Genomic DNA, 13252 nt, shown 5'->3' on the forward strand with positions numbered 1-13252 from the left:
CCACTCCCAGGTATCTACAGCCGCCACAGTGACAGTGTAAAGTCACGATGACCTCAGAGCTCCCAGAATCCTAAGGTCACCTCAGAGTTTTACCTCCTCTTGTCCTGGCCTTTGATCCAAGCCGGGCGAGTTGATGTGGCAGAAACCCTCCTGAACGGCCCATTAACCACCTTCTCACCACGCTACAGTTGGCCGCTGCTGATTTATGACACTGCAGCGGGCTGCTGAGGGCGCGCGGTAAATCTGTATAAATGAATGTGGTGTGAGCAAAAAAAAAAAGGAAAAAAAGGGGGAAAAAAAACGGCACAGCATGGTCTCACCTGCCACCGTACAATCACCCAGGAGCACATGCATATTTATGAACGCACACGATCGCACAGCTCCTCTTCAGATGTGTGAGGGGGCAGGTAGCAGAGGGGGTTATTGATGCCGACTGCTATCATTAGTGTTGGAGGGGGATGAGCATTAAGCAGCAGCTATATAAATGCAAATTTGTCATCGTTTCCTCGCCGTGTCTCCTCTCATTGTTCTGCATTCAAGTGAGTTCATTGCCGCCCTGTTTACTCACTTTGTAAACACTCGATGGGGCAGAGAGGATCTTCCCCGCGCTCTCGTCTGCTTTTTTCCCTCACAGATTCTTCTCCCCTAGATGCTCCAGCTTTAATAAAAAGTAGACTTGTCATATCTCGGCAGGATAAGGAGAGAGTGTTTGAACACATCATTGATTTCTCCCCCTCTCAACAAACTCTCTGTAAATGTGTTTGTCCACGCCGTTCATTGATGCTCCTTGCTGCTGTGTAATTATTCCCATCAGGAGAATGGCCACTGATGCTCTCTAGGAACACTATTAGGGTCTACAGCAGCACAGCAGAGAGCACATTAAATGAACATGTGTGAATGAGTGTGTAGGAGCACAGCACTGTCCTCTGGCTTTTATACACTAGTTACCCACTCACCCGACAGATACCCACTACTGATGAAGGAAACATTACAAAGAAATCATATAAAACGTGTGATTATGTTCAATTATAGTAAATTAAAGGAGAAAACAAGGGGAAAAGAAACCCTGAAGAAACTCAGCAGCATTACCGACTCTGCTGTAGATTATTCAGAACAGAAACAGGCTGGAAACATCACTGCAGAGCCATCACACCCTGGTCACAGCCTGCTCCAACTACACAGCAGATACTCTGTATATAGTGAGATATATTAGGTACGTGGTTATATAATACCGACTTTAGAAAGTATACAGTAGTACCAGTGATCATCAATGCATTTTTGCAGCCCAACTTTATGCACTGTATAATTATGAAGAATATTTATTCTGTTATGAATACAATAGGAACAACAAATAAACAAATAATGTACATTTGAATCATCTTCAAACTTTAACAAGAAGTTTAACGCCGCTTTCAATGATTCTATAATGAGAGGCTCTTTAAATGCTTTGAAGCTGTTATGAAATCAGTCATGTGAATTGTGCTCCAATAGCTGTTTAAGGTTTTAAAACTGCATCTTTATTCATTTTTCTAGATGCACCACAGTGACTCTAAGCCCATCCGAAATCCAAAACAGTCTGAAGGACATGTCTTACAGGGATCATAAAGAGTTAGCATGTGGTTGTGTGATTGTTTTATGACCATAAGCTCACTGTGGAACATCCTCTCAAGTTGTGCTGCTGCCGTATGAACGAACCCAGTGACACAGGTAAAGGAGTAGTCTGATCCATAAAAGAGGTGTTTTGTGTGACTCTGGCTCAAAACGGGAGTGGACTGTCCCGCAGATCAGTAGTCATGTTTTGTAGTCAAGATTTGCTCTTACACAGCTCAATAGGAGATGCATGGCTGAGCAGCTCTGGTGACATCTGATCAATACGTCTTTAAATGTCTTTGATTAATACCCATCAGTGATAAACAATGAACAATGTCAGCAGCAAGAGCGATGATGCAGCAGCTACAAAGGGTGAAAGTATATGACTTGTACACCCAATCAACCATTACTTTTTGCCTTTCTCTTTCTGTCCAAGAAAAATCTGTTTTGAAATGTGACAACGTTATGTCACGGTTAACATTTGGTTGGGTTTAAGCAAAAGAAAGGATGATGGTTAGCATTTAAGAGTTATCTTGGTAATTCTGACCACTGATTGGAATTATCTTCTAGCATTTCTAACCTTAATCTCTTTCTTTCCTCAGATCTGAATATGATTTGGAGTATGACCGGTATCCTGATGACCCCTATAATCGGTAAGTTTATATCATTATAGGAGTTCTTGGATGAATGATAGTTTACAAAAGTGGGGGCCTATGTACTGTAATGGGGGTGGAATACCAGGGTTGGAATATGAATGCATTTTGTTTAGGAGACAATAGTTTTCAGATTGCTGACCAAATGTTTTTTTTTTTTTTTTTTTTTTAAAAAGGCACATGGTAAATGGTGCTTTTATGTACCTACCTATTCATACTCAAAGCACTGTGTTTACTTTGTTGTAATGAAATGCATCTTGCATAAGTTCCTTCTTACATGTGTTGGGTAGTTTTATATCTTTAACCTTATTTTTAAAGAGGTTATAACAGAGCTTAAGAACTACCATTCTACTGGATGCCTCTGTGATATTAACAAAAAACTAATTGTGGGAACTTGCATGGACAATGTGGGCTTGTGGCAATGTTGTTCTTTAACTGAAAGTACTTAAGGTAAAAAGATGATTATGTATCGTAACCCCAGATTCTATGAGTATAGAACAGTAACATGCATACACACCATGAGGGTTTTCATCCTTTGCCATCATGAATTAATGACCTGCATCAGTGTATTACAGTGTGCTCTCTCTTGAGTGTGTCATTATTTCTTTGGTAAATGTCATCATTTCTATTATTGTACATCACATTTATGCCCTTGTTCTGGAGTATGTTATGTGTGCTTGTAGACATTTGGTGAAACAGTATGGCACTGATTGCATCTAACACTTAAATCACAATAGTTACATCTCTTTGAGGGCATAGACTAAACGAAATAGAACACTGGTCACATACCATCACCCCTAGTAGTAAATGCAAAGCTTTTTTAAACTTGTACAGTTGTTGTATATTGTAGATGTGAACATAATGTAAGTGAGGATCGTGCTGGGCACAGAAAATTTTCAGGACTGCGTATGCAAAGGGAAAAAACCCAATCGTTAGGAAAGGACTCAGGAAAGGGCGTCTGGTGCGAGACTCGAACAGCCTGCAGCGGTCAAGTGTTATTAATATCATAAACCACCAATATCAGTGGGGGTTTACAAACTGTAGTCGATTTACTGTTGATCTGAAGTTTCATAGTTGCTTTCATAACTCACATCACGTAGACGTACCGGGAGAGGCAGTCTGCCTCTGTTTGTAGTAAAGCTGTGAAGTGATGTCTGACAGTGCAAGAAACATAAACAAAATAAGTATTCATTTAAGAGCTTGAGACTGAACTGACATTCTGTCATCCATTTTAGTCAGGAGTTCTGGAAAACATCTAAGCACTTCAACAGCTTCTAAATGTATTTTCTGAGTGACTCAGATGGCACATTTACCACTAAAAGGCGAAAATTGGTCACCCTCCTAGAACATGAACATCCCAACTACCCATTTGTTTCTTTGGCAAAGTGGCAAAGTGATTTCCTGTTGGAGAGAGGCAAATGCTTGACTGTGAGGTTAGAAAGTGATCTGCCTTTCTCAGAGTGCTGTTTACAGTTCCAGGAAAGGATGGAAACTGTGAGTTTGACCTTGTGTTCCCGTTTCAGCCACTAGAAAAGGCATTTTGTACTTTTTGCATTTGCCCCCCATCCATAGCTCGGATTATTTTACAGGGTGATGAAAACAGAGTGGAGAACAGATACACGTGCTCTGAGAATATACGCTCATGTTGAAAATGATACTGTACGCCAAGCCGACAGCAAGAGAGAGGAGGGAAATGACAGCTAAGCTGGGATGATTATAATGACAGGATTTAATGGAACAGAAAAAAGTAAGAATTAAACTAAAAAAAGATGGAAAGGATATACACAAAATGCAAGATAAAAAGAAAAAAGAGAGAAATGCTCAATAAAAGAAAGAAAGAAAGAAAGAAAGAAAGAAAGAAAGAAAGAAAGAAAGAAAATTGTGAGAAAGAGTAAAGTAAATATACATCAACAAAGAGAAACCACTGATATGAAGCATCAGGAAGCTGAACTTGAAGCACAGTCTAAAAGCTTAATGGCTCCAGATGCAAGTTCACTTTGATGACATACTTCAGATACTATAGATCATTAAAGGGGGAACCCTCAATACAGCATACAAGACAACCATAGAAACAGAATAACTAAGCCGTTGTTAGTGGTGGAGAAATTATTAGGCTAGCACCAAAAATGGGAGGAGCTACCCTAGCACTCCCTTGGCTAGAATGTTTGAAGCAGCCAATCAAAAAACAGCCTAAAGTCACCTGCTCCATAAAGTGAATGACCAGAATACACAGGGTGTTTAGTAGTTTGAGCTCTTGAACTCCAGTAGCCGTGACAACCTTTTGATATTCAACTATGAACTCAATTTAATATTAATTAATTCATCTTGACCATTGATATGAATATAGTTAAACTGATCGTAATCTTAATCTAAATGTGAGTTGATACAGTGAGGAATTGTGAGTTCATTTGACAAGATAATATTACTTTTCTTCAATGATAACGTAACCTAATAAATGTGTTTTAACTCACAGTATCAAGATGAAACAATGGATGGTTTAAAGTTAAAACTTAGCTTTTTAAGTTGAAGTAGAACTTTTGTTCTGGGAGAGTATCCTGGCATTATTAAGGCAACAGGTGAACTTTCATTTCTAAGTTTTAACATCTTGAAATATTTTCCAGTGCTCATCATTTTCTGTAACCACAGCCAGACAACCAGTCACATTCACACCTAGGCCAATTTGGAATCACCAGTTAACCCAGCGAGCGTGTCTTTGGACTCTTCAAAGAACAGTTTTAAAAGACAACAAAACATATCAGATCCCTGTTTGACTAACTGTAGCAACTCAGCTGACGGAAGTAAAGAACTGACAGCAGAGGTTTTGCTGTGCCACCAGAAGATTCAGCTCTGATGTTTATTTCTGTTCATTAAATTGTCACTGCATTTATTAGCCTCACATAATCTCCCAGTTCACCATGCTATTGTCTTTAAGAGCACGTTCTACTTTTAACTCTGTAAAAACTGATGCGAGGAGATTGTTAGCTGAGCGCTAAACACATTTTTATAGGAGTCCTGCTGCCTAGTCACTGCCTGTAAAACTCCCTGACAGCACTGAAGGTGACACCGTTTGTATTTGTGCACTCAGCAATTTCTAGACAGAGAAATAAATAAATAAAACTATGATGCCGGCATTTGTTGGCAACAAGTGCTGCTATGGCATTTAGTGTGGAAGAGTTCAGTGAAAAGCAGGGGAGGAGTTGGTTATAAAGCCTCCCCTCTCCCTCAACCTGTAATTCCACTTCCATCAGCCACTGGAAACTTGAGCTGAAATCACAGCAAGGGTGCAGATAAACCAGAACACACACTGAGAGGTAGGGCAGCTCAAAACTACACCTCTCTTCACCCTGGTCCATCTGGCTCAGACTCTCTCAAACTTCCTCCCAGAAAACACCTACTGATGGAAAGCGATGGAATATAAGGAAGGACAAACTCTCACTCTGGATTCATTACGTTTATGTTGTATACAAATGCTACGGCAACGCACCAACACCATATGAGTCAAATCCAGCAGAAGCATCAATGTTGATGCAATAAAATGGGAGAAATATACATAATACATGCAAATATAATTCATTGTATTCACCAGAATGTAAGAGACTATTTAGAGTTTCCCTCTGAGCCTATCAGCTAAGTGTAGCGCTCATAGTTGCTGACCTGAAAGTTTCCCTGGCTGGGTTGGGCTAGCTAGCTCCGGGACTATATAGCCTTTCCTCACAATACCCAGCTTTTCCTTCAAAGTCCCCCTTGAACATGACTTCTTAAGAAAAACTGCAACCAAGTCGATGGCCTCTCCTCCTTCAGCCATCATGGCTTCAGGGGTAATCGTTAACGGGGACGATTTGCTTGTCGCAACAGATGAACATGAACCTCTAGCTTTGCTTAAACAGAGCGGTTCTCTGACTCTCCAACCAGGGAACGTGAAAACTGATGCTACTGTAGATTCCACAGAGAAGGATTAAGAATATGAACTTGAAATGTGATTGGTTAGTTTTATGAAGTCCCAAAGCAGATTTCTTTGACTCTGGCAACAACCTCAAAAAAGCCTTACATTTAGTTTTATCTGAATTTACAGCAAGCTGAAATGTATCAGGTCACTGGTGTTTTTATTCACATGTCATACCTCATATCATACACAGTAACATTTCATAGTTAGCAATTGACGAAACTGTGTAATGACTTCATTTACCATCCTGCTATGGCGTCCATGCTGTTTAAATACGAGTTGTTTACAAAACACAGTGACCTTGCTTTCTCATTTGACTTTCACCCCAAGAAAGGTTCATAAAGTAAAAAGCAAAAATCTCCAAACAGCAGAGGACTGACAGCAACGGGTCGACAAGCCACGGGCTGAAAGCACAGATCACTGCAGGCAACCGTGGACAGGTGGTGGAGGAGGGGCAGGATAACTGTATAGAGGTTTTAGAATAAGAGAAAGGAGATGAAAGAGAGGAGCAGAGGACAGAGAGAACAACAGACGAGCGCAGAGAGGGAGAAAGAGGCTGACAGCATGAAAAATGAGCATGTTGGCAGCCGGCAGTCGCTCAGATAAACGCTCCACTCGCTTTCCGTTCATGCTCTCTCTCACCTACTCTTCAGTCGCCTTCGCCCAACCCCCACCACAGCCTCCAACACCGCCCCGTCTTATTCACTTGTGTAGATCATCCTTTTTGCATTTTGTCTTATTTCCGAACATGTTCTCCATTTGAACACTCCAACAGTGAAGTGCAGAAGTTCAGTTACACCACTACAGATAGTTACCATGTTACTATGAAAAAAGTATTATTTGTTTCAGACATAACATTATGACCAACTTCCTAACATTGTGTAGGTCTCCCTTGTGTTTCCAAAAGTTGTGTCTCGTCAGAGAACGGACATGGGTCTTCTGAAGGTGTCCTGTGGTGTCTGGAAACAGTATGTTGTTAGTGGGGGCCTCTGGGTCCTATGGGCTGATAGGAGGGGCCTCTGTGGATGATCCCACAGATACTTGTGGGGGTGTCTGGTCTGGTAGTTTTAATGTTATGACTGATTGGACTGACTGCTAAGTGACTGTAAGTGGCCATAGTGCAAGGCTACTGCATATTAAAAGAACTGAAGATGAAATCTGACTTGATGGATCCTTTAAAATTATGTCTTTGTCTCATTGTCTCCTGTCAGGTGATCAAGCAACATTCTGTATTAAACTAGTGTTTGTCTACACCAGACTCTAATTTAGTGTTTTTTTTTATTGTGTACGTATAACAGTTTTCAGAATTTTGTTGTAGAGGTCTCAACACCTGAATAATTAATTATTGTTTCTGGGCACTCTTGCTATGTGGTTAACAATAAAACAAAATTATATTTTTTGTTAAATTGCACGATTTTTCATAAAAAGTTGTTGTCCTCATTTCTGCGGTCATTTTTAATGTGTTTTTTTTTCTGTCGGTTTACCTTTCATCTATTATCCATACTGTCTAAAGTATTGACTAGAGATTTGATTCCCACCCATTAACACATTAACTAGCAGTTATGTTATAATCCCTTAATACCAGTGCCCGTCCAACAGGCAAATTGAAATATAAACCTCGTCCTGCACATGCATGAACAATGGAATTTAAAATACACTTTTGAAATAATAACTATTTGAGTGTTCCTAGATTCCTGGGATTGTCATTTTAGATCACATTTAACTAAAATGAAAAAATAAAATAAAAGAATGTCAAACATTTAAAATATAAAATCTTTCTCAAAGCTCTAAATATCTGTTCAAATGAATTAAGGGTATCTTTATGAGAATAATTTTCTTATACAGCAGTGTATACTATAAAACAATAGCTTGTAAAGAAAAAAATATAGCCTAGTGTATAATCTCACAGCTCTTTTTAGCTTTTCTTAAAGCTCTGAGTTGGCAGACGTTTAATTAGTGAACAAATTTTCTTAATTTCTTAATTTATGTGTTTTAATATGACTCCTTATTTTGACTCGTTGGGGTGGTGATACTCATTCTCAAGCTTTAAATGCTATAGCATAGTTTGTCCATTTGCAACAGAACATTTGAACCTTTGTAGCTGGATCAATATTGAATGCATGCCGCCTTCTCTGAAAAGCCTCCAGCAATGATTGTGGGTTGATTTATTTATTTTCCTGAATAATTACACTGCTTTAGTATTTGAGCTGAGGTAAGGTAAAGCCATAGAGCCCCGCCATGTCAACACCGCTGTCCTGTAAATATTTATAGGAGTTTATTGGCTGGGCTGTGAATTATCAGCTTAGTGAGGTACAGTAGCCCCCTGATCAGCATGCTACATACCCGTAATCCTGACGTGTGAAGACTGCAGGGACAAACACAGCAGGAGGCTTAGGTACGGTTTGTGTGCATGCTGATCATCCAATACAACAAATCAAAAATCTGCTTATCATATGCCATTCCTAAGCTTTGATCCTGCACCTCTATTTCACAATACTAAATGGTTTGTATTATGCAGGACTCACAAAGTTATAGACAGAAAGACATAAATCTCCAGGCAGTAAGTTTATATCTAGTGAGACAAAGCCCCTCTTCTCTTTGAATGCTGAGCTTTCCATATATTTAGCTTTTCCTTCATATTCCCCACTACCTTCATTTAGCATGAACTCTTGTTAATTCTTTAGAATATTTCTAATTTAAACCATTTATTTTTAATCAGTTTTTGATAATATACTGTACATGCAAGTGTTGTATGGCCAGTCCTCAATAGACTGAGATTAAAGGTCACTTTTTTTAGGTCTCCAGGTAAAAGGTCTTGTTTTTACCTAGTTCTATCAGTTGTACCTATTGTATTGTTTGGGAATCGAGCCGCTAATCCTCCAGTTTGTGGACAACCCACTCTACCCACTGAGCTACAGCTGCCACCATCCAATAATCAGCTGGCAGATGTATGTGACTTACACATCATTAATTAAAAGGCCATTAAAATTGTCAATCAGATAGATAGTAGTTAAAGCAACAGATTCTGGAAACATCCATACTAAAAGATAAATGACATGAAGAGTACCAATGGATAAACCAATATAATAAAGCAGACCTCCCAAATAAGTTCTTTACATCTTCCTCTTCCCCCTTCTAATGCTTTAAGATAGCTGACTATGGATGTATCCGTACTTTATAAAATGTAACTGTAGCAGGAGAAGTCTGAAATATTAACTTGACATGTACTAGGGCTATTGACACTAGGGTGTTTATGATGGAAAGAACCTTATCTGTATGTAAGTGTTTCTGTTTTCATCCGCAAGATGTGACACAGGGCTTAACACCCTTTACATTCCCTCATTCCACAGTGCTGACAGCTAACTGCATGACTGCATGGCATAGCACATCATCCAACACATATCTTATTGCTTGGCAAGTGTGCAACACCTAAAACTGCTTATGCATTTAGAGTGAGTTTCTGTGGAGTAAAACCCTCCTCAACCAGCTGTACAATTAAAGTGATTGAAGATATTTGACTGACAGCAACAGTCCTAAGAACGGTGGTGGAGCTGAAGGCTGAAACGTCCTGCAATATGCTGATGTGCTTCTTTGTAGTAATGCATTTTATGGGTCATATACAATACTGTAAATGAAATGCCTTCCACTTGTCCTGACTTTCAAATGCACATGTATGCAGATGATGCAGTTTTGTACTGTACATTATTGTGCCAAGGTTTAGGTACTCTCAAGTGTTTAGATTTGTATCCCTAAAACACTGCAATTTTTTAGAAACAGGTCTCTGGTCCTACATTTAATCATGGAGGCTGCCTGGAATCATATGTAGAGGCAAATGACACTGATATGACATAGAGGTGTTTTCACACCAATGTCTTTGTTCAGAAACCAGAAGAGTTTATTTCTCAGGTTGGGTTGTTCGGGCTGGTGTGAAAACAGCAATCACATTCATATTGCAGAACAAATAAACCAAGCTGAGCATGGTTAGAGAGGGCGGCCTCATACCGACTGCAGCCGCTCCCAAGAGTTGTTTATTTGCAGTGTGAATACGCGTTACACGTGGATCAATGAGGTAATGAGTGCACACGACTGAGTGCATCCTTTTTAAACTCTCATCTCTTTGTGTCTCATGTAAGATCATTTTCATTTAAGCAGAAACAATCTACATTTACACTGACACTGTATGTCAAAGGTCAGGGCTGGATGGATGCAGCCTTTGATTGCAGGTGAAAGCATGAAAATTCTATGAACGATTGACATATTTTTTAATGGCACGCGTTCTCATGTTCCTCAGGTGTTTGAAATGCAATTGCATTTTGCCATGCCGCTAAATATTCTCTGAAGTGAACCGTAGATACATGCCGGTGTGCGTGTTCATGCATTTGTATGTATGCGTGACAATGAAAAAGATCCGTATTCATGTTTCCTGCAGTCAATCCTCTTCCAGCTGTAGATGGCTGATATGATAGACAGCAGAGGTTGACAGGGATAGGAAAGGCTGCTCACCGTCCTCCCCATCGCCTCCTGTATCGCTCCCTGCATCAAATTGGAGCTGTCAGTCAGCTCTCACCCACAGCGCAACACACTCTATCAGGACACACCAACCGCTGGAGAAGACATAGTGTCAGTGTTGGGGAGTAGCGGGACAACACTAACGCCTTGGAAAAAGGGAAAAGGTAAAGCAAGCCTTGAAAAGAGGGCATGAGGGATTATTTGATGAAATGAAATCAGTGCTGGTTATTCAGTTTTATAATATAAATCATTTTGTCCTTCAGAAAGTTTCATCTCTCCTCCACTAGGTAACAGCCTGACACAGAGGAACAGCTGTGGTTGGATTAAGATCAAATTCATTTTTGCCTGATTTACAACTACAGCTATTCTCAATTAATTTCCTTGTGGATCATTGAAATAATTTCATTAGAATTTTCATTATTTTTTGTGAACAGTTTTATGCATCAAGGACATAAGATGATCCTTTAAGAAAAGGGGAAGGTTTTAAACGCCTGTCAGTGTGGGCCCAGACCAGTGTGTAGGATTTTGTTGTATTTAGCAGTGAGGCTTGACAATACACCAAAGGAATAAATAAAAAGCATCATAAATGCACCCAAACATCTACTGAAAAAATGTTTAGCTGCAAGGAGAGCGTCACACAGTTCTGGTGCCACACATGTCAGTGGATACTTTGTTCCCTTCTTCAACAGTGGTGAGCTCATCAGTGAAAGACAGTGTGATGAAGTGATGAAGGCTGTGGCTCAGTAGGTAGAGAATCTGTCCACAAACCAGATAAATGGTGGTTTGATCCTGGGAATGTGGAGCACATGGGGAAATGTCCCTAAGCAAGATACAGAGTGTGTGAATTTTTGTGTGCTTGTGTGAACATGGGGGTAGATGTGTCATTGTAGAGCAGTTTACCAATAAGTATAAAAGCCGTGTATGACTAAGACTATTCACCCTTTAGTTTTTGAGGGAACTGATTGTTTTGCTGCATCGACTGAGGTCCTGAAGTTTTCCCTGAAAAAAGATTTGCCTATATCCTGGTGCTCATGCTGTGTAGTCATGAAAAGGTTCTCATCATGCAAACCATTTTCATTCGCCCACAGTAGTTTGTCTGTCTTATGTAACATTCATTTCTGTAGTCAATTCTGTAGTGTTTATTAAGCCGTACTTGATGTCCATGACATAGTCAAAATAAACTACATTGTGTGAGCATCTGGCAAAATGTCTTCCAGTGCTCTACTGCTCAGTGGAGTCATACTGTATCAGAATACACTTGTCAGTAGTGCTAGTAGGATACATGCACTGGTTTGCCTCTGCACATGAGATTTATTTAAGAAGATCAAAAATGGCTGATTGTTAACCATGTTGGAACTGATTTCTTCTGCTGCCATTGAAGATGCTCCTGTCAGTTGTACCTATCACAAATCACAACACCATGGTTGAGTTCCAATCCAGCTATATATAAAATAGAAATAGAAAAAAATAGAAAAATAGAAAAAAAAATTACTCAGGAAAACAGAAACAAAATTTACTCTGAAAAACAAACCAAAAAAAAATATTTATCAGATAAACAGAAATAATTAGCCCTGAAAAACAAACCAAAAAAACAAATTATTGGGGGAAAAATTTTTTTTTTCAACTGAATGCAATACGCTTCTGTAGTATATGACTTCACTGACTCGCTCCACAAATTGACCTGCTCTTCAGTTTGTTACTAACATAAACATACAATCTGTTTGTGACATAAATGACTCTACACTTTATTGCGCTAATAAAACAGACAAGACACAAACAAGCAGCATGTCCGCCAAGCCAGAGCCCTGGGCAGTGGTGCATCATGGGCCCCTCTCTCTCTCTCTTCTCTGTTGATGTGTGTGTCTAAAGCTTGTATGTGTTTCGCAGGGTGTTCGACTACCAGCGTGTCCCCTGTTCAGTCCCAGCGGAACCCAGCCATGTGAAACGGCCTCGCCCTTCATCATCCTCCTCGTCTTCCTCCTCAACAGCGGCTCTGAGAATGAAGAGCAGCAGAGCGTCCAGCAGGAGCAACAGAACGCACACCTCCTCCGACAGCAACCATGACAAATGTAAGGAGACGTGCAGTGAAAGTCAGCCTCAGAGCATTAGCAGCCTTTTTCAACATTACACAGTACTTATTTTAATGTCAATAAAATAGAAATACACAAAAATGTTCAAGGTTAAGGAAAGATCCTAGATTTTGGTAAACAATACAAAAACTGAGCGCCAGATGTTTTTGGCAGGAGTTGGTGGAGACTGAACCTCACAGCAAGAAGGTTCTGGGTTCAAATCCATCAGCCGACTGTGGTCATTCTGTGTGGAGTTTGCTTGTTCTCCCTGTGTCTGTGTGGGTTCTGTCTGGGTGCTCCAGCTTCCTCCCACCATCCAAAGACATGCTTATTAGGTTCACTGGTGATTCTAAATTGACCATAGGTGTGAGTGTTGACTGTCTCTCTGTGTTAGTCCTGTGATAGACTGGAGATCTGTCCAGGGTGGACCCCCCCTCCCGCCCAATGACAGCTGGGATAGGCTCCAGCTCCCTCGGGACCCTCCAGAG

At 40.1% G+C, this 13252-nt stretch overlaps 1 protein-coding gene across 1 annotated transcript in view; it reads left to right on the forward strand.

Annotated features, from left to right (window-relative positions):
- Positions 1-13252, forward strand: part of LOC125014407 (RNA-binding Raly-like protein) — a 44871-nt gene that overhangs the window by 20229 nt on the left and 11390 nt on the right. Inside the window, exons 3-4 of the mRNA XM_047595425.1 lie at positions 2193-2243; positions 12583-12764. Of these exons, the coding sequence (XP_047451381.1) occupies positions 2193-2243; positions 12583-12764 (233 nt within the window). The remainder of the gene's footprint in view (positions 1-2192; positions 2244-12582; positions 12765-13252) is intronic.

Source organism: Mugil cephalus, chromosome 10 (assembly GCF_022458985.1).
Source record: "Mugil cephalus isolate CIBA_MC_2020 chromosome 10, CIBA_Mcephalus_1.1, whole genome shotgun sequence".
NCBI classification, from domain to species: domain Eukaryota; kingdom Metazoa; phylum Chordata; class Actinopteri; order Mugiliformes; family Mugilidae; genus Mugil; species Mugil cephalus.